Below are 26,126 nucleotides of genomic sequence, written 5' to 3'. Positions count from 1 at the left end.
CACGTGCGAGATCTGTGGATTAGAAGGTCTCAACGACGAAGAAATGAGATCTCACATGGTTCTTTATCATCTACAAGGAGCTGCCAATTGTCCATTCTGTGATCTCGACGAAATCTCACCGGCGGAAATGTTAGTTCACGTGAATAGCGCTCATTTGGATTACTTAACACCAAGGTAAATGTTCGATTAAACGATATTAGCGGTTTGTAGTTTTGTTTTCGTGTTAAATAAAAGATACGTTATGATGCACGCACGAAAGCTAAGCTAATGGTTATATTATATACGCGCGCGCGTTTCTGTATATATATATATATATATGTGTGTATCTTTATATTTTATCTAAGGCGCGGGAAATAATTTCCCAGAAATATACTAGGTGTCGCTCACATCATGACAAATTCAATTGGATAAGAAAATTCGTTAATAATGATTTATTTTATTTGAATGAAATTTGACAAAATACGTGTTGACTTATTAAAGTTTTATGAATGTTTTATGATAAACATAAGATCGATAATAATTATGGTGACATAAAATTTATTTGTATTTTGTTAAAATTTGTAAAACTGTTCAATGGAAAATTTAACCATTACATGTTAATATTGATGATATTATTAGGCACAATATGTTAAATCATGTGAAAACGTTGTGTGTTCTTTATCATATTTTACAAAGCGATATAAAAATTACGAAATGGCTAATATAATAAAGAAAAGAAAACGGTATGAATCATATTAAACTTTTATAAATGATTATCAGATACTAGGTTTGCTTAAAAGTAAGTTATGACAATTATTGATTATTCTAATTATTAAAGTACTCCAGAAAACGATATGCTGGCCTTTATCGATGATGACTCTACAATGGAGGATCATAGACATGATGAATGCCGTGGTCCTTCTCCGTCTATGTCTCTTAGGCCACCGTATCTTCAAAATGGTTGGACTGCTTCTCACAGTTCTCGTATGCAACAACAACAATTACAGCAACAACAGAATTCTAAAACCCGTAAACTAGATGCACCAGCTGCCAGTCCCAATGTAAACAATAATAATAACAACAACGACAACAGCAATGCTAATAGCGGTAAGACTTGAGTGATATTAATATAATGCTTAATATTTCTGAGAAATTATAATATTATCTTTTCAGTATTGGAAGGTTCGGCAGGCCATGGATCTCCATTGCGCTCTGGCCTAAATCTTCAATTACGCTCACATGCTTCTCCTAAATTAGCTGTTCAGGAATGTCCAATGTGTCCATATAGTTCAGACAGTCCATTAAGACTGGAAGAACATATCAATCGACAACATTTTGATCTCACTTCTCCATCTTTTCCACCTTCGTCACCTCCAACTAAAGATGGAGTCTTCAACTGCCCTTTATGTGTAACATCGTTTCCTAATTCCTCTGATCTTGAATTACATGTTAATATTGAACACAAAGATATACTCAGGTAATTTATCTTTAAGATTACTACATAAGAGATTATCTGTCACAATTTAACCATGATAAAAAAATAATGTAAACGAATATATATTTATTAGTCCTGCAAATGGAACAGCATTGCAATCTGATCTGGCTACTATTGGTAGTGATACACCTCCCTGTCCAGTTTGTCTCAGTACATCGTTTAAAAATAATGACGACCTAACGTTACACATCGAAGAACATTTTAACAAAAAAAATACTCCATCTCCCATAACACCAGATCTTTCAACAGATAGAATGTTGGCAAAAGATATGGAAAGGCGAGAAAAAGAAGTTAGAAAATTACGTGAACAACGTGAATTTGAAATGTTGCGAGCACAATATGGAATGGACAATCAGGGTAATTTCAGAGAGCAAAGTGTAACTAATATGCAACGTGCCGTCCTTGCGGGCGAAATGACGGTAGCAGATTTTTATGAAAGACAAACAGGGTTAACGGTTGCTGAAAGCAGTGGTATCGATGATAGCAGTTCTTGTACACGTGGTAAGATTTTATTTTTATATTGAAAAACATCTTTATGTCGAATGATATATAAAACAATGTTGTTATAGGGCTGGTTCCCAAGATAAGAGCTGTTAGTCAAACATGCAGTAATGTAGTAAATACATGGATGTGTTCTACAGTGGATCATTATGCTTCTACTTATGGAGACAAAGGCTGGGGCTGTGGTTATAGGAATATGCAAATGTTGATTTCATCTCTTTTACAGCATACTGGATACAATGAGTTAGTGTACAAAGCTTGGAGTTCTGGCCTTGATAGTGGAAGTACCACTGACAATCCTTTGCGTAGTTCTATGCCCTCCATATCTAGGCTCCAGAAAATGATAGAATGGGCTTGGGCTCAAGGTTTTGATATTCAAGGTGCTGAGCAACTTGGTGGTAAACTTATGAACACTAGGAAATGGATTGGTGCTACGGAAGTCGTAACTTTGTTATCCAGTTTAAAAATAAAGTACGTTCCATGATATTTTTCTATTCCATTGGTTATATAACATAAAATTTGTATTATACAGATGTCAGCTAGTAGACTTTCATAGACCCACCAGTGTTGATGGAGGACATCCTGAAATGTTTAATTGGGTGTTACAATATTTCCAGAGATGTGACGATTTTAAACCACCACTTTATTTGCAACATCAAGGTAATTATTGAAAGGAATTGTATTATATCTATTATATATAATTATTTACTAAATTAAATATATTTTTAGGCCATAGCAGAACAATAATGGGTGTAGAACGATTAAGAGATGGTTCTATAACTATGTTAGTATTAGATCCAAGTCACAGTCCATCACAAATGGCACAATTTAATAGTACGAGCAGTGCACCTGGTGCAATGCGACTTGTGCGTAAATCAACTGCTGCGATGAAAGCTAAACAATATCAAGTAGTTGCTGTAACTGGAATTATGGATACGGAAGAACAGTACCAAGTAAGTTTATTCTATTTTTTAAAACGGAAAACATTCATTTTAAACATTCGTAGCAAAGTCATCAACTTTATAGCTTTTCAACTTTGTAAAATTTCAAAAAATTATAAATATAAATACCCTTACATTATAATTTACAGCAAAGTAAAGTATTACGTTCCATGCGTGTTCCACAAGATAGGTGAGAGTTGCTGGTCCAAATGAAAGCACAACCGTGCCCGAAGATAATAGACTGCCTCAAACCGTTCTTGTCCAGCATCCTTGAAATTACGTGACCGCAATGCTTTAGGTTTATCACTAGTATACTTGCCTCCATTATAGTAGCAGCAAAATGATTATGTAATAATATATTCTTGCATTTCTAGCATGAATAACGAACTGGCTCCTTGACACATTATGTGTTTTATGCGTGCGTCGCGGTAAAAAAATTTCAGAATTAAGATTATATCAAAATTTTGGTACAATTCGCTTATTAAATTTTTCAAGCACAAAAAATTCTAATTCTTTACGGAATTACGGTGTTCCATGTAAATTATATTCTGATAAAATTATTACTACTTCTGGAAGCACCTTTATTATCATGTACGAGTAAAAGGATATATGAAAATTTACTGATAAAACTATTAAAAGATGGTTATAATTCCATTGCCATTCCTTATTCAACATGTTCTACTAAATTTTCGTCGTACTTAAACTGGCTGTGTTAACTTCGATCCGGCCAATCCTCCTATGGCGATCGATTATACCAATTGAAAAAGCGTCCTGGCAGAGCTTGGAAAACAAAACTCTTTCGTAGCTGTGATGCGATTATTTAATGCTGATCGTTCGTCTATCATAAACATTTTTAGAGATGCTCCAATATCGATGTCAATGCAGTATTGTCTTACTCTCTGTCTCTTTGTGTATGATATACCTTTGTATCAAAATGCTGTCAATTTTCACTCGATATTGAATGCCAGTAGATATATACATGCATATATATATATATATATATGTATATATATATGTATATATATATATGTATGTATATATACATACATACATACATACATACATACATACATAACCACATACACACATATAAACAGTATAGTAAAATTTTATATGACAAACAAAATTATTCTTGGACGTATATTGATTAATAGCTTCTGTATAATTGGGAGCATCTAAAGAAATGTTTCTGTCCATATACCTGTACCCTATATATTTACACACAAAGACACACTTGCACATTTTACATCACATTTCACTCACTCACATATAAAGTACAACTACTTTCATACTAATTACAAATATTCTATTTAATTATTCAATTAACTTAAGACTAACCGTGCCCTAGCTCATAAGTCCAATGCAATGCTGTGAATGAGAAAAAACGAAACTACAGTCCATTTACTTGTTATTTATATTATATACTTAATCGTTACGTGAATTAGCAAATTCTTATTATTACTCTTATCATATTTCAGAAATTATACTGAGATACTATTAAGGTCTATTTATTATAGTTAAAATTCTTGCGGAGACCATTAAAAAAAGTGACAATTTATCACAATGAAAGTGTCACTCATTGTTTTATAGTTTCTATATTTATGATGCACCAGTCATATGTAAATTCGTCTTTCGGCTCAATAGGACCACACGCTATAACTATGACTGATGGCAACCAAACAAAAATAATTATTATACATATGTAACAAATTTTGCCATGAATCAATTAAAGATCTGTTCATTATTATGGAATGATCAGGGAAACCCAACTGTGGAATTGTTATGCAAGAGTAAAAACTTTCGCATTAGCCACATGTTAAATTAAAATATATGCTTTGTTAGAATTTCCAACAGGATCTTGCTTTTTATTTCCAAGCTCTCATAACAATACATTTTAGATTATAAAAGATAAATTTATGGGTTATATATTCTACAAGAACATTAAAATTGTAACATAGTTTTATAATATTATTTTATTCCTAAAGTGGTCTCAATGTTAAGTTTCTAATTCATATTTATACATTTTTTTTTATAGCCAAAGCTTTAAATTAAATTATTAACATAATTTTAAAATTTCAACCATGGCAAGATCACAATATAGTAAATGAATATCAGTATAGAAGGAGCTCTTTTTGTTAACGTAATAAATAATTGTATTAAGAATAATTTATTAATCACTTTTGGTATAAGTAAATAAAAATTGGTTGTATAAGAAGTAAACAATATAGTTGTTCATTGTATATATTTCATCGTTCTACTACTGTAATCTTATAGACATATTATGCAATAACATTGCATATCATATGATATAACATAGATACATAACATAAAAATAACATTAGTTATTTTGTTATAATTTAAACTTGTATATTTAATTTTTAAATTATTTTACATAATACTAAGTTATTTACAAATAAAAATAAACACAGAACAATATCTGTAACCACAGCATTTTTGTAATAATAATTACATCGATGAAAGTTACAAAATATAATTTACTCTTTGATGTATTATATATTAAATCCCATTGAACGCATACAACTTTTATGAGCCTCTATAAGTTCTCTACAATTTTCTTCTCCCTTTTCTATAATACTGCAATATAAATGTATATTTTTATTAATATTAATATTAAAATAATATTATATTTTATTAATATTACATATAAAATATAAAATATATATATATATATATTTTTTTTTTTTTAATAATCATTTCAATTAAATTATACACATCCAAAGCAGTACAAGTTCAAAATAAAAGAAAATTGTTAAAAAAAATCAATCTTTTAAAATTTTCCTTTTATTTCTGTTGATATGATATAACCTATTAATATCGTATAAAATATAAAATATATATATATATTTTTTTTAATAATCATTTCAATTAAATTATACAGATTCAAAGCAGTACAAGTTCAAAATAAAAGAAAATTGTTAAGAAAAATCGATCTTTTAAACTTTTCCTTTTATTTCTGTTAATATGATATAACCTATTAATATCGTAATGTAACATACCATGCATCTCTCGCCTTTTTTGTTTCAGGACAAGCACAGCAAGGCTTCAATTTTTTATCCCCTTCGGATTTTACTTCTGCTTTCAATGAAGCATTACCCATCTTTTATAAATAAATATTCTTTCTAAAATGTGTATAAAGCAATGTGAGCCGCAAAGAACCAAGAATTTATAATACTTATAAATATCAAACAAACTTATTATACGTCGATAGTAGTTACATCCTAATATACCGACGCTCGTTGATTATCGAATGTCGATAACATATACTTTATAAAAAAAGTAATAATGTAGTTACACGATTTGAACGCAACGCAAATTATTATTATTGTAAGAAACGCTAATTCCTGTATTATATAAAAACGTCTTATCACAACTAACAAAAATAATGTTTTCAATCATATCGAATAAAGGTTAGAATGAAAACCTTCTATAGAACAACAATATAAACAAAAACAAAATCAAAATATTCGGAAAGTTATATTCAAACTTATACATTCAAATATCTGATATTATCGTATAAAGCGTAGTTTTATTTTTCTTTATTCGATTTGTATACACTCGAAGAATTTCAAAATGGAATAGCAAAAAAGAAAGAAGAAATATCCTTTATTCGCGGAAACAACGAGAGTCTGATTTGAGAATGTCGCGTGCCTGCACGTTCCTCAGGTGTGTACGCTAAACATAAGAGACGTATCGCTACGCACAAGACTCGAATAATCTACCAACTGTAAGATTATTATTCTCTTTTTTCTTCGTCTCGTTGTATCTTTCTTTGCCAAATCTCGTTTTACTCGGAGATGTTTTATTTAAGCGCGATCTACCTTCCTGACCCAAGAACAATAGAATGACTTTCTGAAATTGAAATTCGAATCACGTTTCCGGATAACATTACAACGTCAGCCATTCAACGCGAAACTGAAGAATCGAATTCCGTGAGTCGTCTGAAAGTTCTTTTTCTCTTATCCGTTATAAATTTTTCTTCATTTCCGTTTATTCTGATATTACATAAATCATTGGTAATAAAATAACGGAATAAATTCATATTCTTTGGCAATATTTTACTCGACATGAATCAACAATAACATTTTCACTCTTTATTTCTTTCGTTTATTAAGATCATATGAATAATCTTGGTTGAAACAGAGCGCAAAATTTAATTATCCTTAAAACCCTATGGATACGTTGAAAATTCAGAAAGAGCAGATGTCGTCGACGGGGAAAACGAGATTTTGTAGCAGGTGTAGATTGGACGACAGGTGAACGTGGCACGATTCTTGATTATCTCGAAACGACGTGAAGAGAAGGCGTTAAATCGAAAAGTCAATGCTGCGGCTTCTTGATATATCATCGAATGTAATAAAACATATTGTATTTGTATACAACGAGATATTTATTTTTAGTTATACATATTTTTTATTGATAACGCTAAAATCTGTTTCAGATTATGTATATTATATACCGTATATACATGTATATATTAAGATTTTTATGAAGACTCGAGGGTTGCTTAGAGTTAATATCTTATGACGGAAACCCGAGAAAGGGATGAAGTCCGACAAATTCACGTCCTTTCTTTTCAAGTCGAGACGTCTGGCTGGAGCTCTATAAGAATTAATGATGTTATACTATCGATCCAAACGATACGGAGAAATAGATTAGTTAATTTAAAAAATAAACAAAAACAAAAAACAAATAAAAGCAAAATAAACAAAAGGAGACTTGTCTCTTTGATTATTATGCTTTATACGTTCATATCTTTATACACTTTGGGTTTTCCCAGGACAAAGCGATTTCCGAGTTGATATCATGACTTCTGGTAAATAAGCTGCGTAGAAGACAACGAACGATCTCGCTGAATACTAAAAGGCTCCCCTTGGCTCGTCCATGAGAACAGTGCGTGGTTGAGCTTCTCGAAAATATTCTTCATGTTAGGAATACGAGTATCTTCTTCGTCAGTCTTTTTCAGTATTTTTTCATTCAAAGTTAATTAGAATCATAATGGAGAATATGACCACATGATATTTAACTAATTATTAACAGGTACAATATCTCATTTTTATTTATAATGATTTTTTTTTTTTTTTTAAATCCTTTCAAAGAAATTTCTATATTTTATATATATAATATAGAAATGGTTTTCAAATAAATCAAAACATTCCTTCGAATATCTCTTCAAAGAGAAGAAAATGTCGATGGCAATCGTCTTCGTGAATGGTTACGTGTGTACACGTATCTTTCGGTACAATGGTATAACTATAATATAAAGGAACCTTTCGTGACAATAGTAGAATCAGACAAAAGGAGATTCCTCGAAAACTTTGTATTTTTGAACTTCCTGTTCTTGACGCATTGCAATAACAAAATTCGTTGTACATAAAATATAAAATGTCGAGAATAATTCTTAATTTTTTTTTCTTTAATCTTTTATTTTTTCTTCCGTTTTTTTTTTTTTCAAGCAAACTTTACAAAGACGATAATCGTTTTATCTTTCTTGATTCTGTCCGTAAATTAGAATTATCTTCTAAGACGACACGAGTCTTAACTCGCGCAACACTGAACCGTACATTCGTACATAGGAACGAATAAAAAAAGAAAATAAAAAAAATTATTTTCGACAAAGAAAGGACGAAGCTTTAAAGAACGAAGACCGAATTCATGTTGCTGGATGCATGATTCCATGAGCAAAACTGGTTTCTGGCGGACAATTAATTCAATCGGGACAAGTCGTCTTTCCCGACGATGATCCGATTTATGACTTATTAAATGCCATTTATTAAAACCGTTTAATGATCGGTATCCTCGAAATATTCCTTGCACCTTATAATTAACCGAACTATAAGTTAATTCGTACCGTTTAACGTCGTTATATTATTACCATTTACGATTGAATTATGAATAAAATGATAAAAAATTTATATTAATTTTAATTATCACATTTTTAATTGATAATTAATAATGGTTAATCATTAAAATATTCAAGAACAAATAAATATTATGTATAATAATGAAAAATAACGTTTGTAATTAACAGCGATGTTAAATAGAATTTCTAATTAATATTAATTAAATAAATATCTTATTATAGATATTTATGTATATCGATTGTAAAGCAAGTGTATTCGTAGAAAAATAAAGATTGTTAAATTCTCCTACGTAAAGTATAATGTTTCCATGTCAGTTACAGGAAGTAACGCGATACAGTTGGCTTCCGAACACGTGCGAACGCTTAAGCATAATAACACTTTTAAAACGGTTACTGACCGGACGAAGATAAAGCGATTAAACGTTACGAATATCAATATGTAAATGAAAAAAGAAAATAAACAACATTTAGTAAAACATTTATAAGAAGATTGAAGGATCGACGCTTCATCATTTTTCCTATTCATCATAAGTTTAAAAAAACATATATATATATATATATATATATATATATATATATATAAAATGATTCAATAATCTAATATATATACATATATAGTAAATACATTTCGTATAGATTTTGCCGTTTTTCGATATCACAATGCCGAATGAGAATCACTGATGAACAGAAGGGCGCGTGCCAAGGGCTCGCATCTGCCGCATTTGGTTTTGCAGCCCCTCAGTTTCTTACTAGAACAGTACAACCCATCGATGTGTGAGTCTCTGGTTACAAAAAAGAAACGCTTCCGCAGGAAGCGATGTCAGAATCTTTATAACGCATTTCCTTTTTTCATTCTAAAGGATTCTTCCTCTTTGCCGCTAAAGTAAAAGATATCTTTTAGAAAAGTAAAACTTAAAGATCCTAATGAAAACACTTGTCAAATCATCTGTTTATTCTATTTTCATTTTTAAATGTATTTTATAATACGATCATTCGTAAATGTATTTTCAATTTTTTTTTTTTTTTAATTATCTTAAATATTTACACGAAGAAAAATCTTCTAGTAATTTGTTTTTTTATAAATATCTCATGATACTCTATATATTTAATTAATATTACGTAAATCTCCTAAGTAAATTCATAAACATATTGAATATTTATTCGTATACATTCATGTGTGCGTCTATGTGTAATTTAATTAAAAAGATAAATTACAATCAAAAAACAACGTTAAATATAGTAAAAAAAAAAAGTGAACAAACCTAATTAAAAACACACGTTTAATATACGATGAAACGTTGACTTTGTATTGTATGTATAATATATATAATATTATGAGGTGTATACGATTTCGAAAGAGATTATAAGAGGGTTGCGATCGCGGGCGCTCTAAAGGTAAAATACGCTCCTGAAACAGGGCCCAAAGAAGGGGACGAACGGCAGGTAAGCAGCTGCGAGCATCTGCAGGGAGAGCGGCAGCCGTGATCAGCCTCATGTTTGAATTAGTCCCGACACAACTGTCGTTCGTGCAACATGTATCGAAGTACGTTATTAAAATTTCGAGAAAATAATCAGTAATACTAATTTCAAATACGAATGATATCAACTTTTGTTGAAATTTGTGCTCGTAAAATGTTCAAAAATAGGTATTTTTGGCGATAAGATAAAGAAAGGATTCATTTTATTCGCGATGTTATTCTAATTTAATACTTATTTTAAAATGACACTGACAGACTGACATATTGAAAAAAATATCTCGTTGTTAATATAAAAGACAAAATAAGAATAGTGTCCGATAATTTTTAGAAATCATAAGGAGTGAAACGAGTGAAAACAGAAACCGATCAAATGACTGTATAAAGTATAAGAAATTTAGAAGAAGAAGAAGAAGAAGAAAATGGAGAAAATGTTGATACTCCGATTAATCGTGATATTTGGTGTATGCTCGTCGATTGAGTGCGATTTGTTGGATTTATACGTCCAACACATGGACGAGACAATGAGGACGCTGGCGTATAGGAAGACGCATAATTCTAAGAATCATTCGAGCAGGTTAAAACGTAGTCTACAAGATGAGCCACTGTTGAGAGTTCAGAGTATGTTCAAAAAACAACGTCTGGATGTCGACGAGGAATATTGGAAGCAAAGGAACAAGGAACTTATACCGTACGGAGAAGACGGGCTCGATTTTCCGAACGACAGGGAAGAAAATATGGATCCCAGTCAATACGAGTTAATGAAAAACTCAACGGAAAATAATATTTCGTTGAACACCGAAGAAACAACAACGGTTATGACTATGGCCGACGAAAATAATGACGCTTCTGTCGAAATAGAATCCATGATAAATGGATCGCGAATTGATGGTAACGGCACTAAAGAAAATATAGAATTGGACGAGTCGAATGATAGTCTTGAAGAGTTGCAACCAAATTTAGATGAATTAAAGGAAAACGTCGAAATTATTAAAGATTGGAAATTTGTAGAGAAAAAAATAGAAAACGACGAGAAACCTGATCATATCGAAATCATTAACGAAGAAGAAGAACAAGAAGAGCAAGAACAAGAACAAGAAGAAGAAATTGAAAAAGTTTTGTCGGCTTCCACAGTTTTCAGTGAGACTACCTATAAGAAAGCTCCAAAGCCATGGAGTCGCGTGCCAAAGAAATATTTTCCGGGCTTCGACAAGGTCCCAAAGGAATCATACATCGGCAAGGGTTATTACATGCCATCCAACGAAGATGCCGACGTGATCAGATCAAAGAGAAGCACAAAGGAGAGAAAATTTCCGAGGTATGAGAGACTCGACGAGGATGGTAACGTCATCCTCGAATGGGATCCTACCGACGAGGAGACGATCACGTTCAGGATAACTGCGAGAACCTTGGGCTACGTTGGAATTGGATTCAACGAGAAGAGTCACATGAAGGGAGCGGACATTCTTCTCGCTTGGGTAGACGATCACACTAGAGCTGTCAATCTTCTGGTAAGTTTCTTTTCCTTTTCTTTTTTCTTTTCTTTTCTTTTTTTTTTTTTTTTTCTTTTCTCTTGTTCCTTTTTGATTTACAATGATTGATAGAGACTCCGTTCTCCGAGATAAAACCCCTCAGGTATTCGACATTTTTTGATCGATCTGTTCGAACATTTTTAATCTCTATTAAATAGAAATCTGATTCTTAGGGAACTTAACTATCCTTTTTTGTTCGATTTCGTATTAATCATTATGCTATTCCTTCGTTATTTACTTGTAACATAAACTGGTAGATATAGTAATAAAACGAATACATTCTACGTAATTGAGATTAAGTTCTGAGAGATGGAAGGCAGTTAACGAGGCACGTCGTAAACTAGGAAACGGTGCGGAGAGTGAAAATATCAGCAGAATAGAACGGACAATCTTGACGCACATTTTATATAATAGTGAATGTAACATTATGCTCGTTGAAATAGGTATGTACAATATATAGGGTGTACCAGAATAAATGTAAAATATTTTAGGAATGATCACATTTAAACAAAAAAAAGATTCATGCATATGTCCAACTAAATTTTATTTCCCAGTTATAGTAATAATTCTTTCTTTGATTGAACGTACAAAATATCCATTGACTGTGTCGAAACTTTTCAAAAGAGAGAATTGAACAAAGCAACAAATCCGTGTAACATCTGGACATATGGAGAAAGTAAGACGGTCATTGATAAGACGTCTGCAGACTGGTATTCAAATGCGAGTAGGTCAATTTCGAACGTCTTTTATATGAAAGTAACCAGATATAAAGCTTGTTGAAAATCAAATCCGCTATAATTTGAAAATGAAATCAAATAGGTCATATGTTTTTTTATGAATCTTTTTAATTTATTGTTGAAGCCACCTCTAAAATATTTTTCATTTATTCTGAAACACCCTATGTATGCGTATACATATGTGTGTGTATGTATGTGTACTTATAAAAACATATGATAATTATCGTATTTCTCACAGCCCTGAGAATCAAAAACCACTTTGCCTAGTTCACGTTCGTTTCTAGATAAACTAGAATGCATTTTTCATAGCTTCATGGATCTAACGAAGACAAATAATCTAAGGTCGGTGGAGATTAACTAAGCGTATAAACGAAACTTTCTAATGTTAGAACATCGGCCAAAGCCGTGGATCTATCAATTCGCGTAGGTCGAACCTGTTTCCTTCTCGCTTCTACTAGATATAGAATTTTCTTTATCGCTTCTGCAACGTGCAAGTGTAGGTGTAGTCTACGTATTTCATTCTTCTACGATAAATCAACATGCATGTATGTAAGTTATCTACGATTGCTTCTTCCGAAATCAACGAGAAGTTAAAAGCTAAAGTTCGTTGAAATATCACTTTAAATTCGTGATATATCGTATCGTGGTATAGAAAATGAGATTCGATAAAGATACTGACATCTTTATCAAAAATTTTTCTTACATCTACATACACACATACACATATACGTACGCACGCACGCACCTACGCACACACACACACACATAAGTCATATATTATAAGAATACGTCTCTAAGTAATTTGAAATTCTTAACGTAATGCCACGCATTTCAAAGAGAAAAGGAATAAAAAGGATTAGCGAGCGTTGCTTCGTGAGTCTACCACCATCCGCTGAAGACAGTTTGAAACCTGTCGGCGTGGATCTGTCTAACCGAGGGAAGAGTCGACGAACGAGCTGGCGAACGAGAGAACGAAAGAAAAGATGAGAAAGAGAGAAAGAAAGAAAGAAAGAAAGAAAGAGAGGAAGAAAGAAAGAAAAAGAGTCAGGACGAAAGATAGGAGTGAGTACAAAGAGGGTAGCAGTGAAGATTAAGAGAAGGAAAAAAGAAAAGAAGGAGAGGGAATAGGGAGGAGTAAAGATGGGATGAGGACTAACATAAGAGGACGAACGAAAGAAACAGTGGAAAAAGGAAATAAAGAAACAGGAAGCCAGAGAATTAAAGGAAGATTAAGAGGACGGCCAAGGAAGAAAGGGAGGTCGAAGAAGGAGAGAAGCGAAGAGGATTCGAAGTCGAGAACTCCAGCGTTGTATCTACGTATTATATATATATATATATATATATATATATATATATATATATGTCTGTGTATCTGTATCTTTGCGTATGTATCTATGTATATGTGTGTATGTACCTTACGTTCTACGTATACGAAGCATACGAGGAATGGCAAAGCATAAAAAGAAAAAACAAAAGATCCATCGAAAGTTCAAGTTCCATCGCCTTTTCCAACTCATTCCCCATTTTATTCTTGTATCTCTTTATTTGACAACAGATGAAAATAAATAAGTATGTACTTTTCGAATGTAATTGGATCACCGATACATCGATCATCATTTTTGTACGATCGATTCGTATTAATAAGAGAGGGTTAATTAACGCAAACGTGATGATTAAGCTATTTCTCCTGGTGATTGGCTCATCATCATTATTAACGTCGTCATCATTGTCGTCGTCGTCGTTATTGTTGTGACTACCTTTTTTACCGGTTTTTCTTTGTTTTAATTCTAATATTTCTAATAACAAATATATTATAAAGTGTTCTCACAATGTTCCTCCATTAAAACTCGTTCTTTATGTTTTATATCCGATGTATTTCATTAAATCTGCAATATATATATATATATAGATATATATATATAGATAGATAGATAGATACTTTTTAATAATAAACAAATATTTTAGAAAGTCTGAAAAAATTATCGTCGATATAATAATTAAGTATCGAAAGAAAAATACTGATACTTAAATTCCTTGTGGAATTTAATGGAGAAGAGGTAAGATATTTAATTGGTACTCGATTAAAAACGAAGAGCTGACATTAAGGAAAAGAGAGAAAGAAATCCAGACGAAGACAAGACAGACGACAAAGTCGAAGAACCAGAACCTGTCTCGTGGATCGACTTCTACGAATTCTTAATCTTAATTAAATTTATGACTATTACAGTTGAACTATCGTGAGACTATTGCTAGGTTAATAAATATTATTATCATGATAACTTCCTTTCTCACGATATTAATCATTACTGGTAATCGAGATTTTACATTATACGGGACTGATGTGGACACAAGAGGAAATGTTACAAAAAAAATATTACAGAATACGAATTAAATGGATAAATGATTTTTATTAACGAATAGACGCCATCTTCGATTCTTGCGAAATTCCCATCTTCGATTTACCTGGTCCTTGTTCCGTACCGACGAGGGAATAAAAAAAAGAATAAAAGAAGAAAAAATAGAAAGGAAAGGTACAGAATGCGCAACAGGCGAAGTATCCAGAGGGAAAGAGGGAGGTTAAGGTGGTGGTAGGGTTCAGAAGGGGGACATACACCGGCCTGAAAGGCTGGGATAAAATTAACGAACGTCGTTCCAACGAGCGAGATAACGTCGTGATAAATTTACGTCCCGACCATGGAATGGGGGGAAAGAGAAAGAGAGAAATATATATATATATATATATATATATATATATATATATATATATAGATAGACAGATAGAGAGAGAGAGAGAGAGAGAGAGAGAGAAACTTTCTCACACCATTATCCTTCCATCTCTCTTTTTTCACATTTCTTCGCTATACGGTCGATTCTGCGTTTCGTTTTTCTGACGAATTATAAATTTTTTTTGCAAAAAAAATTAAATAAGGACTGAGATTCTCAAAAAAATCGTTAAATTGGTATCTTTTTAAAAAGTTCTGGTAATTTGAAGATCTTATTTTTTTGCAATATGAAGAATGTTGTAATTTGTAAAAGCATACATGTTTAGATAATTTAAAACTTCATAATACGATTAATTCCTTTGTAAAGAACGAACGCATTAGTTGTATTTCTAAGCAATTAAATTCATTCTAAACCATATTGTTATTATATATTTCGCCAGATAACATTTGAAGGCGTATTTTTAAACAATTTTGTTTGATTCTGTGCAATTGTTTTTTGTTGGTTTCCTATCAAATATGTAGAATTAAAAGCAACATTTTCGGCATATTTTGCTTTTTTATTATCGAATGGGTAATAAAAAATATGTGTGTGTGTGTATATATATATATTCATTTCTTACACTTATTTTCAAATTGTCAAATTTCATTTGAATTCAAATTGAATTTACTTTGAATTTATTAAAAAAAAAGAAGTATTGAAAACCCTAACATTACTTCTTGACTGACCGAACCAACGCATAGCAATTAATTTACCATCAAATCTCTAAAATATGCAGATGAGTACTATTATTTCACGGTCAGTTGAATCGACTTCGAGTGATATCGAATTAATAGAAAGAGAAAATGAATGAATGAGATAAGGTTGTTAACCGTTGAAGGAGTACGGTGTCTTCGTCGTCTTCTTCGTTGCTTGACAAATACCGTTCTACTCGCCTACCTGTTCCGGTCGCTAAGGAAGGTATAGCTATACGTATTATACCAAGATAACACGTACATATGTACATATAGATATAATACAACATGGCGAATGCACGTACATGTATTCACACAACACAGAGGCTTGAACCTCAAATACAAAAAAAACACGCGCCGGCAGGCACGAAAGAGTTGCGCTCGCGCGTTCAATCCTCGCGTACGAGGTTGTCTACCATGAGACGAGTGCCTTGAGCTTGTGCGAAATGAAAAGAGAAGGAAAGAGAAAGAGAGAGAGAAAGAGAGAGAGAAAGAGTGATAGAGAGAGAAAGAGAAAAAGGGGGGAGAGAAGGACCGTCGGGCATACCGAGCCTCGAGTTGGGTCCGAAGGGATCCAGTCAAGGCCTCCAGACATCGACGGGGGGCCCGACTATGCGAATCTTCGGGCCTTGCCGTACGCCAGAAAGAGGAAAGCTGATCCTCTAACCCGTGAACCGTATAACCCGCTGGTAACGCCTATCACGAAAGTTACTTTATATCGAGTAGTTTACGTTAAACATATTTTTTACCACTACCCGTTCTCTCTGTTTTCTATTCAAAATCTTTTGTATCTGTGATAAATTAAAAAGAAAAGAAAAAGAAAAAGATAGAAATGCTATTTTTGAAAAAGAATTGAAAAGAAAGTGAGAGAATCAATCGTAAAATGTATAGAAATATAATATCAGAGATTATAAATTATATTCTATATAATTTTTAAATTATTATTATTATTAGATGGCGTTAGAAACTCGATAGCTTATTGTCACAAATAACAAATCCCGTTAATGTTCACGTCCCTAAGTAAGATCCCTTCATTCGCAATCGTAGCCCATTTCGTTAAGATCCATTTTAATATTATTTTCTCATCTACCTCTTAGTCTACACAATGGTCTTTTCCCATTTGGTTTGCCGATTTGTACTTTATATATATATATATATAATTTTTTAAATAGATAAATAAGATATGATCGTTGTATTATGAATTATTAAATTTAATATTATTATTTCGATGATAAAATATAAGTATTAAAATAAAATCATTATTATTACTAGATTGATTGTGCACAGTTTTATTTCCGTATTAGATGATCAGTATTATGAGCGAATAGATAGATAAATTTCATTTATTTGAATGATCGTTTATTGAACGACAATATGTATCGATTAATACGAAATATTGTGATACGAAGAAAAATGATAACTTCGACATTATAAATGATAGAAATATTAGAACGAAAAGAAAGGGAATATTTATCGAATCACGGAGAATTATAGAAGGAATCAGAGTGCGAGCATGTGAATGAGAAAGAAAAGGAAGAAAGAAGAAGCAGGGAGTATGGATAGAAGGTTTTATCAGGCACAGAAGGTTGAAGGAGGGAAACAACAAGCAGCCGCCGTAGCTAGCGCGTACACGCTCCTTAGAGACGATTACGATCGTAATTTATTGCAAGCGGGGAAAGGACGTTCCGCAAAGTGAATTTGAAATACGACTAATCCAAAGGGACGAACGAACAACTGGGCAGCCGGACGGACGAACGCATCGTTGGATACCCAGAGTTTCATAGAAACTCTCATTTACTCTTCTCCATCGTTGATTCCTTTCTTTTTCTTTTATTTTCTTTTTATCTTTCTCTCTACGTTTATTTTATTACGTTCTCTCATTACCTTTCTAACGTTTCAATCTCATTCAAAAAAATTCTCATTTCTGTTGAATTCTGATTTGTAAATAATTACGTGAATTAATGAGAACTTAAACGCAATTATTCTCTGCAAGATCTACTTGATATGAAAATTACTTGCAATTGGTGGCGAGAAAGTGGTTGAGGGGATGTTTATTTTATTTTATATATAGATATATATATATATATATATATATATATATATATATATATATATATTTACAATAAGAGAATTTTTTTTTTAATGATATTAATTAGATAAAAATTTTTATCGATGATAACCAGAGTAATATTTTTTATATAAACGACATAACAATAAAATTTCTAATATATCTTCCTTTTAAAGAATAATATCATGAATAATATCAAGATAAACGATCTCTGTCCGTTAGAATAATTTTCATGATAATTGCGATAGAAAAATTATTATTATATGCAATAGTTCAATGTTTCTACGGAAAATAATCGGATGAGATTTCCCGGATGTACATTTGCTTTCTTTAACGTTGATCGGTCTCTTCGCGATTTTATTAACGAAGGATGAAGATAACACTAACTAGGATTACTCTACATAATCGATCGATACGAGTTCTCCATATTATCAATGTATAAAGCTTGAGAAATTAAATGCGCTTTTATAAGTTTATAGCTCGAGGGAAGACACATCGAGACTGCTATAATCCAGGTTATATGATTTACGATTTCCACACGAAGAAACCGGTCCGCCCGGGCCAAATAAAATATCCTCATCGGTACGCGCCATTTGTCCGGAAGAACCTTGCACACATTTACGAGGATCGTATTCACAAGATCGTTTCTTACCAACAAATTCCCATTCCATTCTTTGAATCTTCTCTGTCTGTTTGTCTGTCTCTCTCTCTCTCTCTCTCTCTCTCTCTCTCTCTCTCTCTCTATCTATCTCTTTCTATCTCTTTCTCAAATTTTATGTCTTTTCTCTCACCGATAATCTCAGTTCTTCTCAACTTATCGAAACATTATCGATAATTTTACAAGAATTTCTTCGTACTCTTATAAAATACGATTTTGTAAGATATGTTATTGATACACATCTTACATGATAATACATTATTGAATTTGATCTCATCTCGTAAAAAAAAAAAGTATAAACGTATTTCGTAGAGTATTTACTTTTACGTAAATATAATATTTCATGTTTGGTTTCACAATCAGCAGGACGGACAGATTATTAAAGTAATTATAGATCGTAAGATCGTCGGTTGTAATCGTTATTAACGCTTGGAAAGAAAATGAAAACGTCAGTAGCCTTCTGGGAATCAGAGAATTCAGGGTCGCCTTAATAAGAAAATAAAAATGAAGGGTAAGAAAAAGAAAAAAGGGACTATATAAGAAAAAAAGAAGGGTATAAACCATTCGTGGTTCGCACGAACTCGAGCTATTGTATCCCATTTTAGGGATTTATTGATCTGGCAAAAAGGCATGAAGAGACTTGTAGTCGAAGAAAGATTTGTAATTGTCTGATCTAGTGTATGAGTTTGAAAGTTTATCCGTCGCTAACTCGTGAAATCTAGTTTTATCTAGGGCTATTTATTTTCTACATTTTTTCTTTTCTTTTCTTTTTCTTTGTATTTTCTTTTTGACATTATGACAAGTTAAGACCGATAACGCATAAGCCAAGAATACCGTATTAGCCTCATAATCCATTTCGTTGACCTAACTTAAAGGTACAAAACTTAAGCGAATTAACGCCTAAATGCCGACAATCGTTTTATTGCTGTGTTCAAACTGGATTGGTCCTTAAGCTACCGGATCTTTTTCTCCTCTCCACTTCTTTTTCTTTCCACTTACTCTTATTTATTTTTATCTATCCTGCTTTCAGAATGTTACATCAAATACGTGTTTCCATGATTCACACGGTCTTATTAAATCAAATACCTAATGTTTCACGTATATGTAGGTACATTGTACGATAAAAATTATACATTCTTCATACCTGTAAATACATAGGATACCTTATGTATAGATATACTACCTCGTGGTAAGCTTTTCGATCGATAGGTATAAGTCGTGCAAAAAAGAGAACACTGGCCCTTGTTCAGTGAGATTCAAGGCGGTTCCCATGGGTCCAGATCCTGAAGAAAAAGAAGAAATTCCTCTCATGAGGCGCCACTGAGAGGACGATGCTTGCCAGGTGTTTTGAACGTAGTTCTTTCTCTCTTTCTCTCTCACTCTCCTTCCCTCTTTTTTTCTCTTTCTCTCTCTCTCTCTCTCTTTCTCTCTCTCTCTTTCTCTCTCTTTCTCTTTCTTTCTCTCTTTCTCGCTCTTTCTCTCACGTCGAAGCACCTTCTTCTTCTTCTTCTTCTTCTTCTTCTTCTTCTTCCTCCTCTTCCTCCTCCTCCACCTCCTTCTCCTCCTCCTTCTCGTCCTTTCGTCCTCTTTCTTCGGCTTACTTTTTCTTGCTCCTCTATACCTCTCTCCTTCTATCGCCGACTATACAACGAAGGTACCGATCTCCTTTCTCCGTCTCTCTCTCTCTCCCTCCCTCCCTCTCTCTCTCTCTCTCTCTCTCTTTTTCTCTCTCTTTTTCTCTACTCTCGTCGTCGTCGTTTATCTCCCTCTATCTCGGAATCTCTTTTTCCCCGGCAGTGCCGCTTCTTTTTACCACCTGGCAGAACAGCAGCTGGTAACAGAGGGAGGTCCTTAGAGAAAGGAATAAAAAGCCTCCCCGTTGTCCTGCGGGAACTCCAGGGGCTTGCTCGGTGAACGTTGACAAACTATAATCCGAATATGATTTATTTCGATACCGATTTAATAATCTCAATAGTTAATATTGTATATACATACCGTTATATATTTATCGATCGATAAGAAATTAGTGGAAAAGCTAGTGATAGCAAAGAAATATTTATAAACGTTAATGTAAACGATTTTTCAAAAAAATATCTATCGAAAATATAATCATATTGCGATTCTTTGATCTTTATTTTTTTTTTGTTTTAACATATTTTTTAATCGATATTAATAATTATGAATACCGCGATTATATGAGCGAAGAATATAAAATTCTATCGACGCGATCAACTAAAGAAATTTTCTCACGTGCCGTTGTAGACCTCGCAGTTACACGCTTTTAACCTAATTGCTCGATTATAAAACTTTAAAATCTCTCCTGGACATGTTTTACGAATATAACATCTACATACGTATTAAACTAATAATAATAATTTTATAGAAACGATTATGTCACGTTTCATTTTCTCGGCAACTTCGCGATTATTATCGTTAAAAACACGTCACGCTTTAACGAGCAAAAAAGAAATTCTCTTTCATCTGTTCGTATTACAAAGCGTAACTACTGCGTGCGTTAAAGTAAAGGCTGTCAGAATTATGTAAAGTTTAAAGATAATAATCTATCGTTAAGAATGTGAAAACGTGATGGGCATTAAAATTTTTCATAAGAGAAATGAATGATTCGTAGAAATTAAGGAATTAGTTCGATACAAAGACACAGATTTATGTGTATGATCTTATCGCCGGAAGTATTCCAGACTTAATCATCAAACTCTTTTTTTTATTTTCTTTTTTTTTTTCTTATTCTCCGCATTTTATTAATTACCCTCGAAAGACGATGAGAATATCCGCATACTATGAGAATATCCTTGCGTAACGCGTGAGAACGAACTTGAACTACACGAAGTAATGAGATCGATCGCAATGAAAGATTCTTTTTGATTTATCGTGAGAGTTTTACATTTTTATTTATATTCCTTTGATTAGTCACGTTATTGCCTGTTAAATAATGAATTAATAGATATCATTCCAATATAATAATTAATTAAATATTGATTCACACTTTCTCTTTTTCCTTTCTTTTTATGCTTAAAAATCGATCGTTTCTTTCATCCTTAAAAGAAAAAAAAAGAGAAAGAGAAAACAAAAAAGAACTCACGAAGCGTTAAAAGATGTTACGCTTTTGGGACATGGATCAGAAGGATATTTTTCAACGTCGGTAATTTCGAATGCGTTGTCGTATGCAAATCGACGAACGTTCGCATATTCCATCGTCTTCCTCCGATGATTCCAGAGACCGTTTCCTTCTTGCACGTGCTTGTTAAAAACTACTGCGGTACTCGTTGGGCATGACGACGGTAAAGCAATTATTTGGATTCATTATGAACAGGAAGAGGATTTCCCTTCGAACCCTTCGCTACGGCTCTGCTTACTATGGCATCCTCCCTTCTCCTATTCTAACTCGCTATTTACGAATCCAACGGACCCAAACGCCTTGGGCCTCTCTTTCTGTGACTGTTATTATAACTTCTAATGATACTGAGTAAAATAATAGATGATTATATACAAATCCATTGCCTGTATTTTTATCTTCTATGTATGTTCACTTATCATGATAATACCAATATTAAATCGCAAAAAAATAAAGATACAAATTATTTTGAATTATCGATTATTTGCTCGAACGTAAAAATTGTTATTAAAATGTACATTGCAATCTGTTTCTGATACGATCAAAAGAGAAAGTGCACGCTGAGTGCAAAGAGAAAAAAAAAATGATGTGCTACAGAAGCACGAAAACACCTGGCACTCGAACGACATGATTTCGAAGTTTTTGATCTAATTTAACATGTTTTATCGCGAACTATGATATTTGAAAATAAATCGATTTTTATACGTTATCTTTAAGGATTCGCACGGTATCGAGGAGTCGAATGCAGCACCGGTTACGGACACTTCTCAAGATGTTCATGTTCTCGAGGGTTTTCAAAATGAGACTCATACGAGCGTAACTTTCATTAGAAATTGGCAAACTTGCGATCCGCAGGATCATCGGCTTACGGTAAATATTAGTACATAAGAAAATTAAAAAAATATTTATCACAATTGTATGTAAATAGATAATAATAATAAATACTTATCAATATCCGTTAAATATATTTAATAATATAATTATTAATTTTATCTATAATATAACGAACGAAATGACTCAGTATCAACAAATAAAATATTTTAGGGTGATACCGTAAGAGTTTTATGGGCTTTACACCAAAGCGATCCCGAATTGAATACGGCGATTTGGCATGGTGACAAACGTGGTGGAAGAGCGTTACGACTCAGGACTCCATCGCCTCATGCTCCACCTCAGGAAATGCAAGATATAAGGCATTGGGATGTGAAATTAAATCAGGTAGGAATACAACAATATTATTTATCGATCGATATTCGTTAAATTTACAAATTGATATGTTTACCTGCGTTTTTCGATATTACAGTTTACGGTATCCGACACGATGGATACCGTTTATTGGTGCAAAATCTTTAAGGCGCCATCTTTAACCAAAAAACATCATATGATCGGAGTAAGTATATAATAAATATTAAAATTCCTTTTAATAAATAAAAATATTTATTTTCATTACCAAGTATAATACATACATACATATATGTAAGTATATTTCGCGAGATTTTATACTCACGAGAGTTTCTACGATAACGCCATTGACTGCCATCGAAATTCTTATCCGAAGAAACGAGTACCGTATTTTTTGCTGATTGTAAGTAAACTAACGTGTCAACGATCAAACCTACAAAAGAATGCAAAGGTTGGGCTTCATTATATATGTCTTTCACGAATCACGGTCATTCGTGTCGAACGTCGCATGAACGCTATAGACGTCGCCTAGAATAAAAAAAGATTCGATGATGTCATTGCGTTGTCCGAAATGCTCATTGACTTGCATCGATATCTTTTCGAAAAGAGAAGAATCCAATTCATTCTTTTTTATAAAACGTGCCATGATTTCTAACATAGAAATTGGAATAATTTTCTAGCTTTTTCATATTTCTCTGATATTTTCGTTTTTTTTATTCTTCTATATTATCATTTATATATATATATATATAAATATATATGCATATTTATATCTTATCTATAAAAGAAAACATATATACATATAGGATATTAATTTATATTACATCTATACCGTTTTTAGTATACGCCTCTGGTGGAGAAAGCAAACGAAGACTTGGTACATCACGTGATAGTGTATGAGTGTGCTTCAACTTCACCGATTCTCGGTCAGCATGCTAGAATCGCTGGTGCACCTTGTTACAGTCCCACAATGCCACGTGAATGGGAATCCTGTTTGCAGCCTGTCTTGGCCTGGGCCCGCGGTAGCAGAGGTAGAAATTAATTTTCAAAATATCATTTAAATATAATAAAAAATATGAAATGATAAAATAGATTAATTGTAATAAAAAATATGAAATGATAAAATAGATTAATTTAATTAAGATTATTTTTATTTTAGGAGAATGGCTTCCAGATCACGTGGGAATTCCTATAGCCGAACACCAAGAAGGTTCTTATTATATGTTGGAAGTACATTATAATAATCCTGGGTTAAAGAAAGTAATAGATAGCAGTGGAGTTAGAATTCACTTAACGCCAAAACTCCGCGCTCAAGAAGCAGGAATTCTTGTTGCTGGTGTAGCAGTCAGCCCACTTCATTTGGTACCTCCGAGACAGAAGGAATATGCTACGGCTGGATATTGTACGCCACATTGCACGAACACGGTAAATATCAATCAAATATTACGAAAGTAATATAATATAATAATTTTTGAGATTCGTCTATATGTACGAATTTCATTAAACATTTTTTTTTTTACACAGATGTTTCCCGAAGACGGTGTAAACGTTGTATCAGTAGTATTGCATTCTCATTTGGCTGGACGTCGTTTGAGTTTGAAGCATATTCGTAAAGGAAAAGAACTTCCTCGAATAGTACAGGACAATCATTTTGATTTCGACTACCAACAATCGCATACCTTGGAGAAGGAAGTGAAAATTTTACCAGGTGATGAATTGGTTGCTGAATGCGTTTACAGAACGTTGGATAGGACAAGACCTACGCTAGGAGGATATGCAGCGTCGCAAGAAATGTGTTTAGCATTCGTTGTACATTATCCGAGAACACCGTTAGCAGCTTGCTATAGTATGACACCTGTGAAAGATCTTTTCAAAACCCTTGCCGTATATAGCTTCAAAGGTGTCACTATGGATCATTTGGAAAAACTTTTCCTAACAACCGGGTAAAATAATATTTTTAATTGAATTAAATGTTATTTCATCATATTCCATTTCTTTAATTATAATATAACTTTATTACATTTTATTTATAGAGCTGATCCAGTGAGTTTACCTTTTACGGCCAGACAACAGCTTCCGGTTTATCCTGCGACGAGACCTAGCGAGCAAATTGACGAGGATATTATCAGAGAAGCAGAGTCGGCATTGAAAGCAATGAGAGATTATTCGGAGGAACGTGAAAGTGATAACGTCTTTGCCCGACTTATTATCGAAGAACCAGAAGAATTTCGAGGTAAATTAATATTTTTATTACTATGTATTATACATTAAATACATAATATATTAATAGTAACAATTTCATGGAAGAATCGATTTTGTTAATATTGTTTGTATTTTTATTTGTTAGGTCGAACTTTAGCAGAACATATACTCGCTTTACCTTGGACAGAAGAACTTCTTGCCAGATCGATTGAAAAAAGTCTTTATCATGGTAGACACATGACATTTTGTAGAAAAAGGGACGACAAATTGGCATTGGTAAGAGCACTTGAAGAATATTTATATTTTTAATAAAAAATCGTACGTTCTTGAATTCTTACTTTCTTTTTCTTTTTCTTGTTTTATTTTTTTCTTAACTTAACTTAACTTAACTTTCTTTCAGCCGGCAAATATTCAAACATTCCCGAATTTTACGGCATTACCGGAACAAAACGAAACTGTCTGTAGCGAGCTCAGAATTGCTTCATCCGATTCATCCAATATCAGTTCAAATTTCTTCATCACGTTAATTACGGTTATATGTATTAGAACATTTGTTTTTTAAGAACATTGAAAGAAATTTATTATCGTACGAATTTGTATATCGGCAAAGATTTATTATTTATTGAATGAATCTACGTGATAACCGATCTCTCGTTATTCTCGACTGTTCGAAACAAGTCGAAAATTTTCGGATATTACGCTGGACATGATTATGAATCTTCCCTTTTCCTCCTCCTCCTCCGAGAGAAAGAGAAAAAGAGAAAGAGAAAGAGAGAGAGAGAGAGAGAGAGAGAGAGAGAGAGAAAGAGAGAAATAAAAAGAGATAGAGAGAGAAAAATAAAAAGAGAGAGAAAAAAAAGAGAAAGAGAGAGAAAAATAAAAAGAGA

General features: G+C 32.7%; 2 protein-coding genes across 12 annotated transcripts in view; both read left to right on the top strand.

The window, feature by feature from the left end:
* Window positions 1-4,197, top strand: part of LOC124950932 (zinc finger-containing ubiquitin peptidase 1-like) — a 6,761-nt gene extending 2,564 nt beyond the window's left edge. For 7 of the 11 annotated variants that reach the window (XM_047498447.1, XM_047498445.1, XM_047498443.1 and 4 more), the window contains 8 exons: window positions 1-174; window positions 818-1,086; window positions 1,153-1,456; window positions 1,548-1,975; window positions 2,044-2,446; window positions 2,508-2,635; window positions 2,705-2,928; window positions 3,066-4,197. The exon at window positions 1-174 is cut by the window's left edge and continues 63 nt beyond it. In XM_047498447.1, coding sequence (XP_047354403.1) covers window positions 1-174; window positions 818-1,086; window positions 1,153-1,456; window positions 1,548-1,975; window positions 2,044-2,446; window positions 2,508-2,635; window positions 2,705-2,928; window positions 3,066-3,110 — 1,975 coding nt within the window. In that variant the 3' untranslated portion in view covers window positions 3,111-4,197. Of the gene's footprint in view, window positions 175-245; window positions 723-817; window positions 1,087-1,152; window positions 1,457-1,547; window positions 1,976-2,043; window positions 2,447-2,507; window positions 2,636-2,704; window positions 2,929-3,065 lie in introns of those variants that run through there. The other 4 variants (XM_047498448.1, XM_047498451.1, XM_047498449.1 and 1 more) reach the window with 4 other exon arrangements.
* Window positions 4,198-10,293: 6,096 nt separating this feature from the next.
* Window positions 10,294-26,021, top strand: LOC124950911 (MOXD1 homolog 1). Its single transcript, XM_047498397.1, has 10 exons — window positions 10,294-11,783; window positions 22,573-22,725; window positions 22,900-23,073; window positions 23,159-23,245; window positions 23,879-24,068; window positions 24,197-24,462; window positions 24,562-24,980; window positions 25,071-25,270; window positions 25,385-25,515; window positions 25,640-26,021. The coding sequence occupies exons 1-10, from the start codon at window positions 10,695-10,697 to the stop codon at window positions 25,799-25,801; spliced, it is 2,871 nt and encodes a 956-aa protein (XP_047354353.1). The 5' UTR covers window positions 10,294-10,694; the 3' UTR covers window positions 25,802-26,021.
* The last annotated feature ends 105 nt before the right edge of the window (window positions 26,022-26,126 follow it).

Source organism: Vespa velutina, chromosome 8 (genome assembly GCF_912470025.1).
Source record: "Vespa velutina chromosome 8, iVesVel2.1, whole genome shotgun sequence".
NCBI lineage: Eukaryota > Metazoa > Arthropoda > Insecta > Hymenoptera > Vespidae > Vespa > Vespa velutina.
Note: the sequence above shows the minus strand (reverse complement) of the source record. Positions and strands in the feature narration are given on the sequence as shown.

Excerpts from the sequence above, each read along its gene's own strand:
- LOC124950911 (XM_047498397.1), top strand. The coding sequence starts at position 10,695 with ATGGAGAAAATGTTGATACTCCGATTAATCGTGATATTTGGTGTATGC. Across the intron at positions 22,726-22,899 it reads CGCAGGATCATCGGCTTACG|GGTGATACCGTAAGAGTTTT; the intron begins GTAAATATTAGT and ends AAAATATTTTAG. Across the intron at positions 24,069-24,196 it reads CTGGGCCCGCGGTAGCAGAG|GAGAATGGCTTCCAGATCAC; the intron begins GTAGAAATTAAT and ends TTTTTATTTTAG.